Source organism: Trachemys scripta, chromosome 22 (genome assembly GCF_013100865.1).
Source record: "Trachemys scripta elegans isolate TJP31775 chromosome 22, CAS_Tse_1.0, whole genome shotgun sequence".
Classification (NCBI taxonomy): domain Eukaryota; kingdom Metazoa; phylum Chordata; order Testudines; family Emydidae; genus Trachemys; species Trachemys scripta.
In genome coordinates this window covers 3,933,871-3,956,839 of record NC_048319.1, presented here as the reverse complement: position 1 = coordinate 3,956,839, position 22,969 = coordinate 3,933,871, and the positions used below count along the sequence as shown (strand labels likewise).

Here is a 22,969-nt window from a genome sequence, read left to right as displayed (position 1 = left end):
CCCCCCCAGAGCCTCTCCCCACATCCTCCTGCCCCATGGCCACTGCCCCCTCTCCCGAGTCTCTCCCCCATCCTCCTGCCCCATAGCTGGTGCCCCCTCTCCTGAGCCTCTCCTCGCCCGCTGCCCCACCGAGCCTCTCCCCCATCCTCCTGCCCCATGGCCGCTCCCCCCTCTCCTGAGCCTCTCCTCACCCGGTGCCCCCCCAAGCCTCTCCCCACATCCTCCTGCCACATGGCTGCTGCCCCCTCTCCCGAGCCTCTCCTCGCTCGGTGTCCCCCCGGAGCCTCTCCCCCATCCTCCTGCCCCATGGCCGCTCCCCCCCCCATCCCGAGCCTCTCCTGTCTCCGTCCTCCCCACCTCCCTCTGCAGACCTAGGTTGCACTGGTTTATCTGGTGTCACAAGTGAAATGAGTTTGAGGGCCTCAGTCGCGTTCCACCCTCCCCATGGGCTGCAGCACAGCCTGGCCGGGGTGACAGGCCCGGGGCTGGGATAGTGGGGAAAGTGGGGCCTCAGCAGGGCTGTGGTCTGTGACCCCCCACCCACTACCCACACTGCCCCGAGGCCCTCTCCTGGCAGCAGGGCCGGACAGCGGGGGCTGGAAACCCCTTGTGAAAGGGGGGTATAGGTGCGAGGGCAGCTGGGGGCTGGCAGTCGGGGGGCAGAGGGGTCAGAACTAGAGGGCAAGGGGGAGGGGGTGGAGCAGGAGCCCCCACCCCGCAGCCAGAGCCCCCTAAGCCCATGGGGGCTGGTCCCATTGTCTGATCCCAGCAGCGGGGGCCACCAGCTGGGCTCCCTGGCCCTCCCCAATGTGTGCGGGGTGGGGTGGGGGGGTTATTAACCCTCTCCTGGCCCAGGGTCTGTGGGACGCTGTGTCACTCCCCCTCCCCTCTCTGCCCCGCAGGTCAATTTCTATCACGACCACACCAAGCTGGTGCTGGGCTGCCCAGGTGGTGGGCACCTCCTGACCTTCATCGACGAGCAGCGCGTCAGTGCCACCTTCCCGCTGGGTGCCCTGGCCACGGAGGGCTGCGCCCCAGCCCTGCGGGAGCGCCTGCAGTACGCCCTCGACATGGCCCACTGCCTGTAGCTGACTCCGCTGCCACCCCCGGGAGCCGGACCCGCTGCCCAGCACCAGGCCTGGCATGGACACGGACACAGGGCGGCTGAGGTGATATGGCGGCCCGGGGCAGGTCCATTAGGGGCTCTTATGGGACCCCATTTGACGATCAAACTCTGCTCCCCGGCTGGAGGGGTGCTGTGGAGACAGGAGCCCTTTCCGCTCTGCCCCTCACTCCCCCTGGAACCAGCGTGGCCTGGAGGTGCCCGTTTGCCCAGTGCCAATGCCGGCCCAGCAGCTTCACCCACTGGCATCCCCTCAGGATGGGATTTGGGGCGCAGCAAACAGGCCTTGGCCTTCAGGGGTGGCTCCCAAAGGGAGCTGGAGCAGTGGGCACGGCTGGGGGGCCAGGCTGCCCCGAATGCCTGGGGCCGGTGGCCAGGCAAACTGGGGAGTTGCTGCAGGCTCTGGGGCTGGAGCTGGGCCAGGCCTGACCACTCTGCGCTGGCGGAGGGTGGAGAAGGGGCCTGCTGGGCCAGGATCCCACCCAGACTGGAGCCGGGATGGGAAGGGGGCACTGAAAGCCAAGGTTATGTGATGGAGGGAGGCGCTCTGAGGAGGCAAGAGAACCCAGAAGTCCAAGTGTGGGAGGGTACAGAGCGGGAGGGAGCCGGCTGGAGGGGGAGTGGAGGAAGGTGAAGGAGCTGGGGGGAGGTGACTGGGGGTCAGGGGTGTCTGGTTGGTTCTGGGCCCCGTTGAGTCTAAACTCCTCTCCCTGCCCAAGGAGGCAGCCAGGCCTGGCCCAGCCCAGTGGTTCTGGCCACACCTTGGGTTGGGGGTGAGGGGGTCGCAGATGCCAGCTGGTGCTGAGGTTGGGGGGAGCAGGCAAAGAGAGGGGCTGGTCACGTGCACGTACCCCAGTCCTGAGGGGTGCACAGACCACCCGGGAAAGCATGGAGGGGCATGGCAAAGCAGGATGTGAATGTGGGGGGCTGCAGATAGGGAGCGAGGGAGATGGGCAGAGCTGCGAGGCCCCGGAGAGGCCAGGGCTGGGAGAACAGGACCAGCCGGTCGCTAGCTCCAGCCTGTCGGCAGCGCAGGGGCTGGGCTGGGGTAAGTCCTAGAAATACGGTTCCGAATTAAACTCCTGTGGCCGCAGATTAGCAGCGTCTGATTCTGAGGGCTCTGGGGCTGTGACACGGGGCTCCGGCCCTCAAGGGGGCTCTGCAAACCTGCCTTGGATGTAGCAGTAGCCTGGCGGATAGAGCACTTGGCTGGGATGCCGGTGCCCTTGGTGCTATTCCTGGTTCTGCTCCGTGCCTCAGTTTCCCTCTCTGTAAAATGGTATCATGCCGCTGTCCTCTGTTAAACAGCACTTTGACCTACTAAGAAAAAGTCCTAGGTCAGAGCCAGGGGTGATTATTAGTGACCCAGACGCAGACCCCAGCTGGTGCCCAGGACGTGGCTGGAGTTGGCGCGGCCTCTGCCTGGTTTCGAGCTGACCAGCTGCCCTGTCGCCCGGCCCACTAGCCAGGGGCACTAAGCGGCTACCTTTGCCATGGACTGAAAGGGCCAGAGCCTTAGTCTGTTCTCCCTTCCCACGCCTGGTTTCCATTCAGGGCCGGCCTAGTGCACGTGGCACTGAGCTGAACCTGCGCTGGGGTAGGAGGCATCCAGCCCTGTTCAGCGCTGCCCTTCCCCTGTAAAGGGATGGCGGGGAATCCCCCCCACAGCACCTTGCAGGCTGCAGTGAAACGGACCCAGGTGTCCTGGAGGGCTCTCACAAACCCACCCACAAGTGGATCACAGAGCAGCCAGACGAGCGGGCACCAGCTGGGAGCAAGGCCCTGGCAGCACATCAGGGGCCTGAGGGGCAGGGCGCTGCCCGACTGGGCGGGAGAGAGGGCAGCCGAGTGGCGCTGCCCCAGCCTGCCTGGCTGGTCTTGTTCCTTAAGTGGGGTTGGGGTTGTCACTTCCTCCACTGCCCCTGCCCCGATCCAATAGCCTGGGCTGTATCCGAGCGTGAGTCTCCGCCGGCTGCTTCGCTGTGGCCCTGCGTCAGCCGCCGGGTGTGACATGAATTGCAGGGGGCAGCACTGAGCAGAGCCCATGGGGGGGCCCAGAGAGCCTGGCTCATGGAGGTGCCAGGCACAGGGGTATGTGTGCGTGTGTTTGTCCACGTGTGTGCCCTTACACATGTGGGTACATGCATGCATCAGGGTGTGCACTTACCCGGGTGGGTCCATGTGTCTGTGTCTGCCTGTCCTCGCCCACCCCTGGGTACACGCACACGTCTGTCTCGGTGCATCCTTGCACACACGCGTCCACGCCCGTGTGTGTGTTTTGTCTAATGTGCGTAGCGGAGAAACAACAGGAAATGCCAGCTCTGGCGATAGGGGCTCGCGCTAAGCAGGGCAAAGGCCTCTCGCTCTCCCGTAGTCAGCTGGGGTCAGAGGTTGTAACAACAGGCGGCTGCTGATTCCGAAGGGCCCTGGCCCGGCAGAGCCGTGACTAACCAGCCCCAAGGACCCGTGCCATTGGCTTTCGGCCGGGAGGAAGAGGAGAGCACGTGTTGGGTGTGCAGCCGGCTGGCAGGGAAGGCGGTGGTGTGCAGTGGTTACAGCCCGGGCGCTTGGCATACTGGCCACTGGCATACTGGGTCGGAGCTGAATGAGCTAACACTGCTGGCGGTGGCTGGGCAGGGTGGGTGCCCATAGCCCTGGCCCTATAGGGAGCTGTTCTGTGTCTGACCCCCCAACGGCCGGCCCTTGCCAAGAATGCAGGGCCCCGCTCACATGCCCCGTGTTCGGAGATTAGCCCCTTGAGTGCGACAAGGTCCCAGTGACGAGCCTATCGGGCCCTTTCAGCCGTACACGGTGGAGGAATGCGCCCTGCTCCCCCCGCAGAGCCCCCACTTGGGAACGAGCCCCTGCGAGAACGGGCCAAGGACCACGGGGCCAGCGCTGCAGCAAGTCCCATGTCATGGTTTTCCCGGCCCTGCCAAGCCCTTCCCCCTCCCAGGGGTCCTAGCTGGGTGCTTCATGCCCTGGGTCCGGCGCCCGCGGCACTCCATGCCCCCTGCATGACAGCCCTGCCCAGGGAGAGGCGCCAGGAGCAGGGAGGTGGGTGGTTCACATGCCAGGGCCCAGACCCAGGGTCCTGCCCCCTCCCCTGCTTGCTTCTCCTGGGACAGTCTCTTCCCCTTGCTGTGCCTCCATTTCCCTACAGGCCCCGGCCTGTCCCATCCCCCCCTGGGCAGGACCAGCTGCAGAAATCGGGGGGGAGCCTGGGTGCTGGGAGACAGGTAGCCCGCTCGTACCCCCCCTGCAGTGAAGCCTGGCCGAGCACCCTGGCTGCCTGGCAGGGCTCATTCGGGCTCTGCTATTTAAATTGCAGCCATGTATTAAAAGACCAGACAGGACAAATCAGGCTGGGACTGGGGCTGGCTCCCCCCCACCCCACTCCCCGCCCAAGCACTAGGGATCCCTTCTGCCCCGCCAGAGAGTGGGTGTGCGCATGGGTTAGCATTCACCCCCATGCCACATGCCCTCATGCGGGGGCAAATGCTCATGGGGTAGCACCCAACCTTCCTCATCAGAATTGGGCCCCTGCGGTGCTGGGCACCACCCAGAGAGGAAGACGCAGTCCCTGCCCCAGACAGCTCATGGGCTGGCAGGCTGCATGGTGCAGGGAGCGCGGCACTGCCGGGGTCATGTTCATGGATGTGCCACAGGAGCGCTGCGGGGCCGGGCTCTTTCACCACCAGGGCATGCGGGGGGCATGACTTAGAACAGCCAGACCCCAACACCCCCAGCTGAAAACACCCAGCAGACAAAGCTGCCCCCCGGGGGTGGCATAAGGGCTGCAGGCAGGTAGGAGGCTGGCAAACAGCATGCCTGGCACAGGTGGGCCCTGGGGAGATGAAGGCCACATTGCGCTAGGGGCTGTACGAGGGCCAGATTCGCTGCAGGAGGGAGAGTCTCCACTGAGCAGCTACATCTGCCTTGGTTTCTGCTCCTGGCTCTAGCACGTGCCAGAGGAACCGGCTGCAAGAGCGTCCCAGGCGATCCGAGCGGGCCTACGAGGGCAGGCTGCCTCCAGCTCTAGGCGCTGCCCCTCCTCCGCGTGGCACGGCCTGCCTGACACTCAGCCCCGCCAGGGTTAAGAACAAGGCCCAGGCGCACCAGCTGGGGTTGCAGGGAAGACCCAGATGGGGCCGTCAGGAGGTCCGAATAGCAGAGCCTGTCTCCAGCTCCCGGGGGGTAGAAGGGGGGTTCTTTGGCTGATTTCACTGGAGCCTCTGCTCCAGCCCCTGGCCTGAACACAATGCCCGGGCGCCTGCCAAGCATGCAGAGCTGTTTGTAAAGCGATAGGCTGCCCTGGGGGAGCTGGTTGGGGGGGGTGGGAGCAGAGGAATGCAAATGTCAGCGATGGCCAAGGTGCTCCTGCCCACGGCCCCGGCTCCACCCGCCTTATTTCGGGTCAGAGAAGCCCAGACGGCGGCGAGCTCTAGAATCCATCACGTCTAACCCCGGCTGGCCAGGGAAGGCCCATTCCCACTACGGCTGTGCCAGGCCTCGTCGCCTTGTGGTCCCGACTCCCAGCTGGGAAGGGAAAACCTGATCCTCTCCCCCGCAGCAGCCACCCTCCTAAACTGCACCAAAAATAGAGCCCACCACAGCCCCCGAGCTCTGAGCCCTGGAGACGAAAGGACATGCCCGAAGCCCAGACGGCTCTGCATGGGAACAGCCGCAGACCAGTCCTGCTGCATGGGGCAGAAAGCGGCTGCACGCTGCCCCCTGCAGAGGAGAAGTGCTTTCTGCAGCCCCAGACATCCATGCTCAAAGCCCCTGTGAGCCCAGCACTGTGCGACGTGCTGCAGCGGGGAATGGCAGCGCGGGGAGAGGTGTAGCCATGAGACACATCTTAGGACGTGGGTTATGAAATAAAACACTGATCGTTCAGTGTCCGATTGTTCAGAGCGCTGCAGGGCAGGGCCCGGCTCTTTATTCTGGGTTGGTACAGCACCTAGCACAGTGGAGTCCTGGCACATGACTGGCGCTGCTAGGAGCAACTGCAACGCACAGGATAACCATCACCCCTGTAATTTAAGGAGGTATAAGGGTGGAAAGAGGGAGGAAGGCTGGTGAGTGCTAACTTAGGACGTGGAAGTCCCAGGTTCGATTCCTGGTCTGCCACAGTCTCCCTGTGACCCGGCAAGTCACAATCTCTCTCTGCCTCAATGCTCCCACCTGCAGAATAGGTAGAACAGCCCAGCCATGCTGTGATGATAAATTCATTAGAGATGCTGAGGTTTGCTCTCACCAAAGACAGGAGTCCTGCTGAAGCCCCCCACAAGCTTTTCCCTTCTCTTTCCCCAACATTCTCAAGACGAGGGGTGGGCAGAGACCGAGTGACATCAGCTCAGTTTACGAAAACTCTTTATTAGCGCTAGGAACCATGTAAAATCCAACCCCTGTCACAAGCAGGGCTGGACGTGACCGTTACAAAACTCCACGCGCACCACCCTGGCCTGGGAGGAGATTAACGGAAAATAACCTGACCTCTGCCCCGGCTGGATCGGGGGAGGCGAAATGGGATCAGAGGGGAAAGTGGCCATGCTCCGATGCCAAGGTGCCCGGTGCAGTACGAGTTTGCTCCTTGCCATAGGGCATGTGAGTCAATTCCAGTGCTAGTGAAAGCAAGGGGACGAGCGCTCCCTGCTTCGAGGGGACACCACACAGGCTACCAATACAGCTTAGAGCCACGCTGCTATTCCAGTCCTGAGCCCGCCTTGAGCACAGATTGCCCCAGCGTTCGGTGGGTTGTGTGGGACAATAGGGAGGGTCTACAACTAAAGGTGCCTCCCTGTGACCCGGGGCGGACACGAATTCCAGCCTCTGCATGCAAACCGCAAAGGCGAGTTCTGAGAGGAGCAGCACCGAGGCCTGGTTAGAAGAGAGGAAAGCGTACAGTTTATCCCATTCCAGCTTATTCAGTAAAAAGACTAAGTGGGTTGAAGGGGGGGGGGGAAGGAGGTCAGAACTTTACACTTAAAAAAGAAACCCACCCCCCAGTACTGATACATAACAGCGATGAGCCATGTGTGCGCAGACGCCCAGAGACAGAGCTTATGTCTAGAACGGGGGGAGAGAGAAAACGCGTGTAAAGTACACATCACATCACTTCTTACATACCCAGCCCAAGGATGGAACGTCGGGAGGCCGACCCAAATAACGGGGAGGCGGGCGGCGAGAAAGGATCCCACGGCCGATTGCCTTCCCCGGTCACCAGAAGGGGCAGGGAGACTGGGCTGCACAAGTGGTTTCACCTGCATGGCTCGTGAAGCCATGTTTGCTGATCCTTTTGCGTATCTGGATTTTTCCTAACACTGAGCCAGGCGTGGAGGGGAAAAGCCAAGATTTCTTTATACAAATAAATACAGAAGGGGCGGGGGGTGGAATTTAAAACAATCTGAATTTGGGGGAGGGGGGGGAATGCTTTATTTCAAAGATCTAACGAAGAGATCCAGCGGACCCCATCCCATAGCGCGGCCCAGTTTTCTACAGGGGGATAACGTTCCAGTCCTGTGTCCAGGGCGCTCAGCATCTTGACACATTTGGCTGTAGATGGCGACAAGTTTCTGGGTAACAGCAGAGACGTAACAACTGCGCAACAGTCACTGAGCCCTTTTGATGTTCACAGCCGGAGAAGGAAATGAGAATCAAAGGACGCGGGGGAGGGGGGGGCAGCTCTCAGGTGACTGGCAGGTGTTGCTCCTACAATGCAACACATTTTGTGTGGAGGATCCTGAAGCTGGAACTTAAGGGCAGGGGTTGATTTGCAATTCAAAGAGGGGGGCTGGACAGGTTGCGGGCAGGGGTCCTGTCCGGATTGTTCACGTTGTTGGCAGCAGCTGCCATGCCAATAGAAGCACCAGAAAACAACAGTCTCCCCACGCACAGGGAGAATGGAACAGCGGAAAGTCAGGAGGTGGCAGGGACGGCCTGCCCATGGCAGATCCTGCCATCTCCCCCAAGGAGCTGAACTCCCAGAGTTCGCTTTCTATCCTTCCCCACTGCCCAAACCCTCCCCTGTAAAACCTGCTCAGCGCGGCTTTGCAGACAGAGCTGCAGCCGGCCGCCGAACAGCAGCACGGGGGTGGACACTGTTTCTCGGAGCACAGGCTGGGGGCGAGCTCCTAAGCTGGGCACTGTTAATGTGAAGGTTGTTAAAGGGGCAAAGATATCCTGAGATCGAGTCTGGTAAAAGAAAAGAATCGAAAGCGGTTGCAGTTTCTACCCCAGTCCCTGCGGCCTGGGGCCTTCTCCAATTTGGGTGAATGTTTACACCCCCATTTTCCTTTGTGGAGAAACAAAAGGTTTTTCTCTCCTGTTACGGAGAAACCCAAAACAAGGCAAACTGACCAGAGAGGAGCAGAACGGTGGGTGACATCCTGGCCCCACGGAAATCAGTTTCATGAAGTGCTGTCAAATGCACAGGGTGGGGGTGAAAACAAGGGATGTAAAAGGTTCACCGGTAAGCATTAGGCTTATCGTTAACCGGCCCTTAACCGTTAACCCCTGCAGCTGGCCGCACTGGCCAGCAGGACTCCAGCCCCGGCCGCGCCGGGCGGGACACCTGGAGCGGGCCCGGCCACGTTGGGCAGGACACGGCACCGGGTCGGGCGGGCTGGAGTGGTCCTGGCAGGACCCCATCCCCTGCTGCCCTGCCAGAGCAACATCAGTTAATGGTTAACCGATAGAATTTTAATCTTTTAACTGGTTAACTTTTTAAACTGATATTTACATCCCTAGTGAAAACATAGGGAAAATATCCACCCATCCCCAGCTCTTTTAATCCAGGCGGAAGTGTGAGTTTTAAATGAATGGGGGAGACCCTTTAAGCTGAAGCAAGAAACACAACTGCAGGTGTTCTTTTTACAAGAGTGGCACACGTTTTCAGAAAGGTCCAATAACAGCACCGGGCACCCACCGTTCCAGCTGAAATCAACACCCTCAGGAAAACAACAACAACCCCTGAGAGGATCAAGTTGGATTTCCCAACAATTGAGGAGCTCAAATTCAGTGACTACTTTTAAAAACTTTGCACCTCTCTCTGTTTGTGCTCGCCTTGCCCTGCCCAGGGCGGGGGAGTTTGGGGGAAATTTCAGACCGAAAATAAAAAGGTTGGTTATTTGGGTTTTAACCCCATTTACCAGCTGTAGTTAGAACAGAGATGGATCAATAGTGGTTTGGGGCATAAGCACAGAGAAAAAGGGGTGTGGATAAGAATCAATTTACCCATCAAATCTTACCCTAGTGGGAGGCTTGGACCATTTAAGTGAATTCACGCTTTGCTCCAGTCCTTAAAAGCGATGCTTCAAAGTGCATCCGCTAAAAGAAGTAGGTGAGATTCCTGCCTGGCAGTTCTGTAACACTGGGTCCAGCAGCAGCAGTAATTGACATTAAGCAGCTAATAAATATTTCCAACGACTCTCCCTGTCTTACATCTAGTATTAAACTATACAAGAGTAGGACTCAAGTAGTACGAAATTTCAGATCTGGAGGAAGAAGAACAGTTTTAGCCAGAGTCTGCCGTGGTTTTCTACCGTCCCTGAGGAGAAGCAGGGGGGAGAGTAGATGATGCAACTCAGCTAGATCATTGTACAAGAAGGAGCTGAATCGAGTCCCTGCTTGGTTTTACACAGCACAGCAACACACTAGACCAGAAAGGGACCTTGCTGAAATGAGCGAAGACAGCAGTTAGCCATCTCGGGGCAGGGGAGGAGGGAGTGATTCACTGCCACAGCCTATGGAGCGTTTCGTAACAGATGCGTCAGTCAGTCAAGGGTCTGAGCGACCCACTGCCAGACGCCTGGATTGCAGGGGGAGACCAACGCCTCTGACGACAGCCTGCAAGCAGGCGAGAAGCGGCTAGTCAGCGAGGGAGGCACAGGGTGCTAGCACTGGCCTCTGCGCTAGGCCGTACCCAAGGGCGGATGGAGTCGCTGCTCTCGCAGGTTTCTCTGCAGTGCACAGGGCCCTGAGTCGGCTGACTTTCACCAGCTCCCCAGGCGGACATTAAAGGATCCCTAGCCAGGTTACTAGGCCCCTAGGTCTTTGTATCCCTGCGGGCCACATTGCTGTCGTGTGTCTGTGGCCCCAGCTTCCTGGACCGGAGATGCAGCGGCCCGGTAATGTTACAATATTGACGCCCCCCCGGCGTTGTTAGCATCCGAGCTTGCAAAGTATTGACCGCCCAGAAGAGGGCGCTTGGTACCTTTGCAGGATGGGGTCCCTTCCAGTTCTGAAACACTCACGCACTAGGGGAGGAAGAGGAGAGGGGACAGCGCCCCCTTCTGACATGGGCTGGAATTGCATTCGCTTTGATCAAAACAAAACGGGGGAAGTTCTGAGCCGAGTCTCCTCGACCCAGGTGGTGATGCTGGGGCAGGAGGGGACTAACCCCCCACTCGCCCAGCAGGCTTGTAGTGTGGAGGGGAATATTCCTTTTGGGGTGAGCAAGGCTATTAAGATAGCGCAGGTGCACTTCGTGGCTTTTTACACCTTGGCCTCGCAGATGGGTTTATTCGGAGGTTTCCAATCTGCCCACTGGAGAGGAGACCGAGCCCAAATCCGCCCTGCCCTTTAGTTCCCTCTCTAGTCGTTTGTTTTACGATCAGAGCCGTGATTTTACCTTCGGGCACAAAACAAGCTGAGGGCTGGGGAAGTCTCAGCTCTTAAACAATGGTGCCACTTCTAAAATGGTGAATCCAATTTTTAAACACACCCCACACCCCTCTCTCGAGCTGCACCCTGGTGCAGACCCTCTGGGTGCAAAGTTTCAGCTTCAAGCCAATTTGTATGGGCTACTTATAACACACACACACACGCACACACACGCCGCGCCAAAGGGTAACAGATTGCACCGCCCGCCCCGTGGCACGGCTGTCATTCCAGAGAGGGGAAATGGCAGCGCCGGATCTAAACCCCTCTGCCGGAGGCCCTACGTTCGCTCTGGGGACGAAGAGCAGCCGCGGTGTCAGCCCACCCGGCGGGTGTTTGGACGACAGAGGAATCTGGTGCTGCCTGGTTCTCTGGCTCAGGACGATGGGTTCGCAGACACAGGAGCTGGCTCTACTCACAGGGCGGCGGGCGGGTTTTCAGCAGGCTGAAGGCAGCGAGCTGGACTCAACCTTCAGTCCTTTACTGGCCAGGAAGGCATCCTGCTTGGGGTCTCGACCCAGGAACCTCCTCAACATGTCACACGCATCCACGGACCCTCCGGGACGCAGGATGTAGTTCCTGTAATCCATGCCCACCTGCAGGGGGAGAGTGGGGGGAGAGAGACAAAGGGGGAGGAGGGATCAGGGCATAGGAGACCAGCGAGGGAGAGAGCTCTCATCCCACAATGCTGCTGCCTGCGCTAACCCCCTCCGCATGCTCTGGGCTGATCACAGCCAGGGAGGGTCTCCCCGTGGATCACCTCACCCCTCCTGCGGGGCCAATATTCCCACAGCAGGCAGCATTTCTATCACGCACTGGGGAGACAGACAGACAGGAGCTTCCATTACCTTACAGTTCATGATCCCCTCATGCTTGAAGCGCGTGTGGAACATGTCCATGGAATACACTTCGCTCCAGAGGTAGCCATAGTACTGGGCATCGTAGCCTCCAGCCAGGTGGCCAAACGTGGCCGGCATGTTCGTACCTTGGGAATTAAGACAGACACGTGGCCTGCTGAAGAGACGCACTGCAGGAGTCAGGCACTGAGACAATTGCCCGAGGAGCGGGCGGGGGGAGGAGGAGAGACACACTGGACCATGACGTCCTTGATTCAAGCTGCAAAAACCCGATGTGGAAATTTACCGGCCCAGGCATCAGATCAACTTCCCTGTGATCCCGGGGGGGGGGGGGGATTTTCCACCATGCTCGGCCCTCGCTTAACGCTGCTCCCAATGGAGTGAACGGCTTGTTCCCCGAGCCCAGCGCTCCTCGACATGCCACCCTAACCGTGGCTGACGTGCCCAAGCAGAGCAAGGCAAAGCTGCCTTGATAGGCTGGGACTAGCCAGTGGCTCTAGCCCCCCTGCTGTGGGGCACAGGGGAGCGATTTCTGCTGGTCTTTCGCCCAGTTGGCACCGGGCGTTTTGAAAGTCTGCCTTGGACCGTGCAGAGGCAGGAGGCCAGGAAGAGAAGAAAAGCTCCTTCCCCTTGACATGATCTTCAGAGAGAAGATTTTACCGTGGACTGGGCGGGAGCAGCCGCAGCCCCTCTCCCTAGAGCCTGTAGAACCAGCCTGCCCATCAGTGCCAGGTGGGTACCTGGGGTGGCGGGGATGCCCAGCACCTCCTCGCACAGCCGGGCGTACTCCTCCACGGGGTCTGCCTTCGTCTGGGTGTGAAGGGCCTGGTCCACCTTTGCCAGGACGATCTGACGCAAGTTGAACAGCCCTGTCACAGGAGGGGAGAGGGAGGCAAAGCGTGAGCCAGACAGCGCCTCCGCGGGGAGGCCACGGCGGGTGGGTAACAGCCGGCCGAGACCGGCTGCGAGTGCCTGCCTGCCTGCCCCCCCCCCCCCCCCTCAGCTCTGCCACGACCCCCCGCAAGCCTGTCCTGCAACCTCCCACTATTCCACTCATGCCCTTCAATCCAGACCTGCAGCCCCTCCTGCCCCATGACTGCTAATGATCACAGGTGGGTTCCTTCCCCGCCAACCCCACCCCCCACCGGCACAGCAGAGGGGCGAGACAAGGCCGACCCCAATGGGAGGGGAAGGCACCATGGCTCCTACCTGTGTTCGCCTGCCTGGATTGGATGAGCTTCTCCAGCAGCTCGTCGGGCATGGGGCTGCCGGTTTTGTAGTGTTTGGACATGCGCACCAGGGGCTCCTTCTCCCACACCCAGTTCTCCAGCATCTGAGACGGGGCTTCAACAAAGTCCCGCTCCACGTGGGTCCCGCTGAACATGGCAAACTCTGCCTACAAGACGCACACGCTGTTACAACACAGCCCAGTCGGAGCGGACACAGAGTACCGACCCAGATCCCCCCTGCCCCAGTCAGTGCCCACCTGGGGGTGAGGAATGAGCCAACCCGGCTGGCCACTGGAAGCCCACAATTCAATGATCGGGCTTGGCAAGCACGGAGATTGGAATTTAGAGCCTCCATCCTAAGTGAGATGAGTTTGTTGCTCTCAGGCTTGTCCCCGGGAGTCTTCGCTTGTCCCAAGCCGCCGCACTGCGTGGCACAACGGTCAGTTATCGCGTGAGTGTGGCAATGGATTGGCTAAGTGGGGGCTGCGGCTCATGGGCAGAGCTGGGTGGGATAGCAGAGTGTCGGAGGAGCTGCAGGTCGGGATCGAGGGGCACCGGCAGAGCTGTGCAGGAGGACATCTGCACCCCTTGCTCTCTGCCTGGCTCTGGCCAGTGCTCCAGCCTTCTCCCCTTGCAGCGTTCTGTGGCGCTAGGAGGAGCCAGCGCCCCGCTGCCCCCCATGCGGCCCCGCCCTTACCTGTGAGCAGAGCTGGTGCATGACATGGCCGAACTCATGGAAGTAGGTCTCCACCTCGTCATGCTGCAGCAGGGACGGCGCGTCCGGCGTGGGCTTGGTGAAGTTGGCTACCATGGCAGCGACGGAGATCTGACGGCTGGAGTCCGGCAGCAGGCAGCCCGGCTGCAGGCCGAAGCAGGCCGCATGCCCGTACTTCCCCTCCCTGGAGTGGGTGGAGGAGACTGTCACATCCAGCCTAGCCCCGTCACCTAGAGAGCCTATCAGAGCCCAGGGGTCGCCTACCAGGCACTGACAGATTCATGCAGGCCAAGTGCTCGCTGGGATCGGCTGGACCAACCGCACCCCTGTTCCTTCTCCATCGGGGTCAAGGTACATAGGAATGGGACCGAGCCAATCCCACTGCAGGAGCACACAGCAGATCTCAAGCGGACCCTAGCAAGTGGTTTGGGACAGCAAAGCCCCCCAGCTACCATCTCCCCAGGGTGAGTTATATAGGGGAGCTAGATGTTCGGCCTTGTTGTGCTGCTTTGGTGGGAGCGGAGGTGGTCAGGCACCCACCAGAGAGAAGAGGGAGGCTGCAGGGATGTGGGATTTAGGACTTCTCTGGCAGCTGTGGGGGTGGCTGTCACTGCAGCTCAGAAGGGATGGGGAAAACACCCCAGGGCTGGGCCTGACAGAGGTGTCAGACAAGGAACACACCCCAGAGCAAGGTGCATTGGAGAGCTGCTGGGTGACAGGGGGAAACCCCACTCAGCACCATATGCCCTCACCTCGTAGTCAGGCCCTGCTGACTGCAGGGATAAAGCTAACGCCGCTCTGAGGGGAAGGCGGGCAGTGCTGATGTACTGCCAGGGATGGATGGCACAAGGAGAGAGCCACAAACACAACTCCCGCCCTCAGGTGGCAGCGTCACACCCTGCCCGACGAGCCATAGGCAACCGGTTCCATAGTCACACTGGGAAGGAGTCCAGAGCCCCAAACCCTCCTGCAGACAGACTCCCCAGTTGCTCCAAAGGGGGTGCGGGAGGTTCCCCCGTGTGCCTGGGTTACAAGATCCACCGTCCCCAAGGGGCCCTGCAGGATCCGGCCCCTAAGCCCGTCTCCCTCGCTCTGGTGTTGCGGGGGACTCACCGGGGGTACAAATCCAGGTAGAATTGCCCGATGGTCTTGCCCGAGGCGATGTCCTTCACCGAGTAGAGCTGGACGTCCTCGTGCCAGACCTGGGCGTGCTCCTCCGGGTGGAAGCTCAAGCCCAGCAGCTCCTGGTAGATATCCAGCAGGCCAGCAGTGACCACCTGCATGGGGAAATACTCCTTCAGCAGGTTCTGGTCCACGCTGTACTTGGTCTCCTCCACCTGGTTCATGTAGTAGCGCATGTCCCAGGCGTTGATGCGGGCGTCAAACTCCAAGTCCCGCTTCTGGCACTCTTTCTTCTTCAGGTCCAGGATCACGGCCCGTTCCTTCTCCCCCAGGGGCTTCAGCTTCTGGGCCAGCTCATCTGGACAGACAAAGAGGGGGAAGGTGCATGAGAGAAGGATGTGCAGGAAAACCCAGCCCCGCCCCTTCCAAAGCCAGGTGCGGTACCTAAGAAGGAAGCCACGGTCTTGCTGGTTTTCGCCATGTTCATTTCCAGCACGAAATCAGCGTGAGTGTCGAAGCCCAGGAGGTCGGATTTCTGAGCCCGCAGGTCCACCAGCTCCTTGAGGATCAAGCAGTTCTCCTGCAACGGAGAAGAAAGCGCAGCCCGTGGAGCTGGAAGTGCCGGGCAGGGAGGAGGCACGAAGGCCAAGGTGGAACAGAGCAGCCATCCCGGGAAAGCAGCAGCAAGTTAGCGCCCTCACGCCCAAAGGCTAGGCTAGGACCCCCCAAGCCAGACAGCCCAGCCAGAGCCTTCGCCACCCTTTCAACCCCTTGGCTTCTCCACTGAGAATGCTCATTGGGATGGCGGGTTGGGTGGCGCAGGCCCCTGGCCTGAGTCCCACCACGCTTGTTTCAAATGGGCCACTGAACTGTCCTCAGATGATGGTGGCCTGCAGTCGCCACTGATCTGGGCCAGGGTGACGCTTCCCCTGTGCCCTTGGCCAGCCGGCACCAAGGGGCTCCGGGCCACAGCTGGCACCGGTGACCTACATACGGAAACACTCTTTGGTGCTTGGCCCCCACGTCAATGGCCTGGATGGGAGGCTGTGGCTTAGGGTGAAAGCCAGTGCTGTGCTCTAGGCTAACAGGTTTGCGTGCTCAAGAGTTCTGCCCCAAGACCTTCATCCACCTACCTCCTTGCACCTGGAGTTGAACATTTCCTCCACCTTCCTCCTCGTCTCAGGCACGTAGCATTTCTTCATGAGGGGGAAATAGTGCGGGTACTTCAGGGTGACCTTCAGCTTGCCGTCCTCTGTCTTCTCCAGGGAGTTCAGGAAGTCCTCGGGGAGCCCCCCTGGAGGAGGAGAGGAGACAAAGACAGACGGACTTTGAGGGTTACCTGCAGACCCCCACACGGCCACGCCGCTCCCCAGGCAGTGCGCTCTGGGGCGGCTTAATCACGAAGCACGGGAAGGACCGTCTTCCCTGCAAACCGGCGAGCGCACCAGCCAAAAGGGGCTGTAACTGGCAACTCTCACGCTGCTTCACCTGGACCGAAGCAAGCTCAGGCCAGCAGCAGCTGCCAGTTATTTCTACTGGCAGATTCCCGCTTGATCGGGCAGTTATAGGGCGAGCTCGGAGAAGACGGGTCATCGTCACAGAAGGGGGATGAACCAATCCGTGGAGACTGAGCGCCAGGAGAAGCAAATCTTCCTGGAGGCGCCAGTGGGCCTGGTTCCTCCGACCGCGAGCAGCCCTTACCCAGTTCCTCCTTGGAGAAGGGCAGGTAGGTGGTGTCTTCGTTCAGGTTCTTGTTGAAGTCGATGCAGAGCAGGCTTAGCCTTTTCTTAATGGCTTTGACTTTCTTTTGAAAAAAATATAGACAGACATGTCGTCAGACCCAGCTAAACCGGGGGAGGAAGCAGAGCATCGCCGTTGGCCGTGCGTGGTCAGTTCTGTGCGCACCCGGTCCCTTAGTGTTTGTTACCGGCTTCTCTCCAAACAGGGCCGGCTGTGCAGACCCAGAGATCTCAACCCGGAACAGGCAATCTCTGATCATGCCTGCTGGAAGCCCGGCCATCACGCCCCCGGCCCGTCTGTGTGTGGCCAGCTCAAGGAGCGGTGGGTGTTGAAGGTCCGTCCGACCATCGGCTGATTTCATTTCCCCTGCTTGTCAAGTCCCCCAACCGCCCTCCAGCCCTTCCTGCTGCAGTGCGGCCGGTGAGAGGAGGGTTACCCTAGTCACGCTAAACCTGCTCAGTGTTCCCCAGCTCCCTTACAGAACCTCTGCCCCCCACATGCAAACTTCACGTTACTATCGCTCTCGGGCTGGGGGCGGCTGTCATTCCGAGGCTGCTATGTTCTACTGTGGCTCTCTTCAGCCCGGGATCCCAAAGGGTACAGAGATTAGCTCCCCAGGCTGACAGGTGTATTATCCCCACTTCACAGGAGGGAAAATCTGACTTGCCCTGAGTCAGTGATAGAGCCAGGAATAGAACCCAGGAGTCCAGGCTGACAGTCTTCTGGTCAAGCCACGAGATCACACTCCTTTAGCCGTAGTTACCCCTCTGCACAGCTATTTCCCATACTATTGACAGTCTCACCTCCTGCGTCTCCTCCGGGAGGTGAAGGCCATTTCGTTTACCCAGTTTAATCAGCCTCTCTAGATACCTCTTCGCTTCAGGCCTCAGGGAAGCACTTTCCGCCTTCTCCTGTCAGACAAAAAGGGGGAGAGTCCAGAGCTGAAGGGGCGACAGTGCAGGGAGTGGGGTTTGCTAATCTACAGCTGCGACACAGCCACAAGAAGTTATTTGTGTAGGTCCTACGCATGGACTGTTTCAATGTCTGCGGACCCCGAACTAGAGGAAAACACCCCCCTAGAAGGGTTAGATTCAAGAGGCTGGTCCCCACGGATCCCAAAGCACATTACAAATCATTAGCCAACCCTGAGCCTCCATGGGATGTAGGTCAAGGTCACCAGCATGATTGTAAAGATGGGGAAACTGAGGCACAACAAAGGGCTGGGACTTGCTCAAGGTCACACAGTGAGTCAGAGCTGAGACTAGATCCCAGAAGTCCCAATTCCCCAGTCTCTTGCTCTAACTACTAGACGATATTGCCCTCACATTGTGATTTAGTTCTAAACTGAATAGGACCGACAGTAGGGAGAGGGACTCATTGAAATTAAAGGGAGGTCCCTGTGCACTCCCTGTTGGGATGCTGGGCCTGTCGTCTACTCAGCACTGTGAGCAACTCAGGTTATCACCCCCCCCACCCCCGAACCTGGAGCCAGACGATCCTCTGGTACACGTCCTGCCTCATGCTCATCTCCACGTCGAAATCCGAGAGCTTTTTGTCCGCCTCCGTGCTCGCCGTGCGGATAGCTTTGTGAGGGGAGACGTGCTGGGGGAAGTCCAGCGTGTTCCTCTGAACTGAAACGACAAAGCCAGGAGATCAGGCTGCAGCAAGGGCCCCGGAGCGCTACAGGGTTAGTGTTTGAAGTAGGTGCCGGTTTCACAGTCTGGAGCCTGACACATAGCCCAAGTGGGGACAAGGCAAGCTGCTCCCACTGGCACGTCCCACACCTCACCCGGAACAACCCCTTCTAGCACGGAGTTCGAGCCGCCGCAGCTCATTCAGTCCTTGAGGTCTCTGTTGAGCCTCCTGGTCTCAGAGCCAGATCTGTGTGTCAGTGCTACATTGCAAGTTCCTTGAAGCAAAGATCTTGGCTTCTGACTGCTCCGGAAAGCATCATATCCCTCCGGGGGGGGAGGGATAGCTCAGTGGTTTGAGCATTGGCCTGCTAAACCCAGGGTTGAGAGTTCAATCCTTGAGGGGGCCACTTAGGGATCTGGGGCAAAATCAGTACTTGGCCCTGCTAGTGAAGGCAAGGGGCTGGACTTGATGACCTTTCAAGGTCCCTTCCAGTTCTAGGAGATAGGATATCTCCATTATTAATTATTATTATTATATGGCTCTGTTTGGCAATACTACGTAGGGCGTTGGTGACACCTGACCCTTGGCACCCAGCCTGCCATGACACACAGGCAGAGTGGTGTGGGGAAGCTCGCACAGCGGTTGCCCATCTAACTCCTGACTCTGACCGGTGCCATCTGTCTCCCATTTTTCATGAGCACTAGAATCCAAGCCCTAGTTCTAGGGGAAATCCTATGACGCTGTGGAGGCCAGACAATATGTCCCTGTTATAAGATGCACAACCACTGCTGTCTGCTTAACCGGAGAGACAGGATTAGACAGAGCACTGCTGGGTAATCAGGAAATACCTACACATCCCGTTTGCCACTCCCAGGAACTCGGGGGTTCAGGATTGGGCCCTGGGACTCTCCCTCAGGTCAGCGTGGGCTGGGAAGGATGCACCCAGCTATCACCGCAGAACTGGCATGGAGAACACCAGTGACATGCCAGCAAGGCACCTAGCAGTCAGAGTACCTAGTGCTCCCCTCCTAGAGATCACAGCGACTTTGTTGTGGGCGCTGGATCTACCTCAAGGGCTACACCTCCCGCAGCAAACCTCCTTACTGTAACTCCTCACTGGAGCAATCAATGCTGGAAGCTGCATCATACAAAGAACTTGGGCGTTTTGCAACTCAGGGATTTGCTAATGTCCAGATAAAGTCCAGCAGGGTTGGATTTTGGCCAAAGGTAACAGGGTAGGGGGAGGTGCTTTGGTTTGGGGAGGCGCTCCAAACTCTGATTTTTTTAATTGTTTGATTGCTAGGAAGGTCTTTTGAGACAGACTAAAAAAACCCCAAATAATCACATTTTAAAACAATGCAGTTCTAGCGTGGATGCTTCTCAAAGCCTCCGTGTCCACAGCCTGTGTTCTCCTTGCCCATTTCCAACTTCAGAAGGCAAAGGCAGGGAACATATCGCTTACCACCACTTCTGTGCAGCCCTGAACAACAAAACCCCGCAGCAGGGCACTGCTGTCCCCACAGATCCACCATGAGAATTCTTTGTTGAACAGAGAATTTGGGTGTGCCCAGAAAGGGCTGACAGGTCTGCAGATGTTAACACCATCTCTGCTTAGTAAGGAATCGCCCACACACACTTGTTTTTTGTGTGTGGAAAAATCAGAGAAGGAGAGTGCAAACTCATGACACTTCCCTTGCACCACTGGTGGTCAGACTAGGGAAAAAAGATACTGCCAGCAGGGAAGGTTGTCTGATTTATGCACCATTGAGAATAAACAGGTGTTACCCTGAGGCCAGCTTCATTTATAAACACAGTGTTATTTTTTCACAGCATTTTAACTGTAGTTCTAAAAAGAAATACATTGTTTACACAGAGAAGGGAGCTCACACCCACGTGTGCCCATCCCACGTCTGATCATAAGAAGCTAGAGATGGAAAAGCCCTGGTCCCCCAATCATCTTTTGGCCGATGCCTGGTTGTTTCCTACAGCACACTGCCGAGCCCTCTGTCCAGATACTGCAGCAATAGGCAACTTCAAAGTCCTAAGTGTTGCTTTTAAAAATCACAACTAGTGGGGCTTCCAGCAGCTCCTCTTGGAAACCATCCCACTGCCAAACTCACCATCAGGGAGATTTTTCCTGACATTCTGTCTCTGTTTCCCATCCAATTTCATCCCACTCTTCCTAGTTATGCCCCACTGTATAAACACTAATGAGGACATGTAAGAGAGAGGCTAGTGGAGTTATGCAAGGAAAAACCAATTATTCTAGACACTAGAGATGCATACGAGCTAAAAAGCACTCCGCTACTAACAAGAGCTATAGAGGGTTCCAGAAACCAGCCAAATCCTGTTCGTCCACGTACCTGTATATTCCACCTCCGCATCAGCCAGAGCTTTGAGGGTATTTTCATAGGAGACCTCCCCCTGCTCCTGGGAGCCCACCCGGTCATACACCTGCTTGGTCCTCTCTAGGAGCTCCACAGTCATGTTTTCTATTTGCTCTGCTGTCAGGTCCCATCTTAGTCGGTTCACTGGGGGTCTGTGGGACTGGCTGTCCACAACATTACCTGAATAGGTAGGAAAGAGATCTACATATAAGATAGTGCCCTAGAAAAGTGTGGCGAGCTCACCCACAGATTAATAAGGCAGGGATTCAAAAGACAGGTCTGGCAAATACCACAGACGCCCTGTAACAAGCTCAGAAGAGAACCTGATCTGTTTGAACCAAAGAGTAAACGGAACTGTTTCCAGTCAATGTTTTACCCCCTCATTTATGGCAACCCCTGAACCAAAACTTGATCCCTTAATTACCCCACCCTCAATCAGACACACATAGGTTTGTTATTGCAGGAGGGCTGGCACAGATCTGTGAAGGAGCTTTGAAACTTTGGTTTGTGGGGAAAGTAACACACACAAAGAATGACAAAGAACTGGTGCAGCAGGGGGTAGGTGATGGGAAGATTACACCTTAGCACCTCAGTGTAGCCTTAATGAGGAGACCAGTGACTGCAGCAGACCCAGATGCAGAGCTGCCACCCAGATGCTGCTGAGAGTAACTCCACAGCAGCGAGCTTTATCTCACTCCAGCCCGGCCGCCCTTTACAAGCTGGGGAGCAGTCTCTCCTTGCTTGCAGGGGAAGTTTAAATAGAGAGTCGGGAGCAGATGCCCAACTGAGAGGCAGAGAGAGAGAGAGAGAGAGAGGAATATTGGTTGGAAAGCTTCAGATTTACAAGTGATCTCCTGTAGCCGAGCTGGTCCCTGGATATGAGAGAGACAAGGTGGGTGAGGTGAAACCTTTTACTCAACTGGAGCTGGTGCAATAAAGGGTATTACCTCACGCACCTGGTCTCGCCAACTTACAATCATCGAATTCCAGCTAAACCAGCCTCACCGCTTCCCATTCCCTCCACTCCGCCTTCCCATTCCTATCTCCTTTACTCTGCCCCCCTACCCCAACTTCCCATCCTCCTTCCCCCAGCTCCCCACCCCACCCCAAACACTGCTTCCCCCGACCCAACATCGACCTCGCTGCTCTCCCTCTCCCCACCCTACACACTGCCCCCCCCACCCTATACCCTCTCCCTACACCCTACTCCCCTCACCCTATACTTTGCCTCCCCCGTCTACATGCCCCCCACCTCCACATCCCCTCTCCAACCCTGCCTCCAAGCCCAACCCCCTCCCCAGCGCCATCTCCCCCTGCCCGATTCCCTCCCCCCCATTACTCCCCCCGCCTGTTTTAATTCCTCAGCCCCAAACAGCCCTTCTTACCCCTCCCCTGGCCCCCCACGTGGCCCTGCCTCCCCAGCTGGGGGGTACCTGTGGGGGGAGCCATGGCGTGCGGGAAGGGCGGATCCAGCGGGCCTGATCCTACTACCGAGCTCGCCCCAGTCCGAGCAGCGCGGCGCAGCCCCACGCACGGGAACTGGCTCTGGGTCCTGCTCAGCCACAGAAGTGGGGAGGGGGGGGGGCGGAGAGAAGCGGGCGAAATGAAGGATTCTGGGAGCGTGGAGGACTGCGCTTGGCCAACCCCGGGGAGGGGTGCGGGGGTGGGCACGGTGTGGCCTGGCCTCCGCAGGGGGGCACCCCAGGGACCCCCGGCCCGAGAGGGCACTGCCCCCCCCCCCCCCCCGACAGGACCAGGGCCCTGATCCTGCCCCCCCGCATGGGGGAACTGCTCTCTGCGGGCAACAGCGCGGGGGGGGGCTGGTCCCTCAGAATTAGCCCCGGGGAGGGCTTGGGGGGGCACTGTGCTGGGGGGGGCTGCTGGACAAGGGGGGCAGAGGCCGGCGGGGGGCGGGGCAGGGGGCACACGCCCCGTGTCACAAAGCACGAGCGGAGGGGCGGAGCTCTTGGGGGGGGTGTGTCTTTAGCGCCGCCCCGCCCGCCATCTCTATGGTCCCTCTCGGGGAAGAGCGGCGGCGTGAGCGACCCTCCGCCATCCCACAATGCATTGCGGCACAGCCACACACGTGTCAGTGCCCGATGGTAAGCGCCTGGCTCGGAGCACTTCCGGTCACACCCTTTCCGCTTCCGTGTGACGGTCCGGGGGGGGGCGAGCGACGCGATGCGCCTGCGCGCCAGCTGGGGCTGGCCGGCCCCGCTCCTTTGCGCATGCGGCGCTGAAGGGAGGCGCCGGGGAAGCCTTGGCGCCTGCGCAGATGGAGAGGAGGGCGGGGGGCCGGGAGGGGAGCGGGTCCTTGCGCGCTTGCGCAGTGTGCGCCTGGCGGTGGTGGGGGTTGAGAGGAGCTCGGAGGCGCTTGGTGAGTAGCAAGGGGCACTTGGGGGTGGGGCCCCCCCGGGCTGGGGCGGGCTCCGTCCTCCTGCCCCCCCCCGGGGACTCGGGGAGGTCCCCCCGGGAGCAGCCCCCCCCCCCCAGCCCCC

General features: G+C 58.9%; 3 protein-coding genes across 5 annotated transcripts in view; 2 read left to right on the top strand and 1 right to left on the bottom strand.

The window, feature by feature from the left end:
• The window catches only part of PLK5 (polo like kinase 5 (inactive)), a 19,125-nt gene extending 16,910 nt beyond the window's left edge, over positions 1–2,215 (top strand). For all 3 annotated transcript variants that reach the window (XM_034755027.1, XM_034755028.1, XM_034755026.1), the window contains exon 15: positions 903–2,215. In XM_034755027.1, coding sequence (XP_034610918.1) covers positions 903–1,088 — 186 coding nt within the window. In that variant the 3' untranslated portion in view covers positions 1,089–2,215. The remainder of the gene's footprint in view (positions 1–902) is intronic.
• A 5,232-nt stretch (positions 2,216–7,447) lies between these two features.
• THOP1 (thimet oligopeptidase 1) lies at positions 7,448–22,050 on the bottom strand. Its single transcript, XM_034755025.1, has 13 exons — positions 21,905–22,050; positions 20,448–20,651; positions 17,932–18,080; positions 17,253–17,360; positions 16,411–16,513; positions 15,843–16,003; positions 15,154–15,289; positions 14,701–15,067; positions 13,570–13,771; positions 12,853–13,039; positions 12,384–12,512; positions 11,635–11,771; positions 7,448–11,382 (listed from the first exon to the last, which is right to left on the bottom strand). Exons 1-13 carry the CDS (start codon positions 21,918–21,920, stop codon positions 11,224–11,226), a joined length of 2,058 nt encoding a protein of 685 aa, XP_034610916.1. The 5' UTR covers positions 21,921–22,050; the 3' UTR covers positions 7,448–11,223.
• Positions 22,051–22,757: 707 nt separating this feature from the next.
• SGTA (small glutamine rich tetratricopeptide repeat containing alpha) overlaps positions 22,758–22,969 on the top strand; it is an 18,791-nt gene continuing 18,579 nt past the window's right edge. Inside the window, exon 1 of the mRNA XM_034754940.1 lies at positions 22,758–22,848. The gene's annotated coding sequence lies outside the window, so the exon portion shown is untranslated. The remainder of the gene's footprint in view (positions 22,849–22,969) is intronic.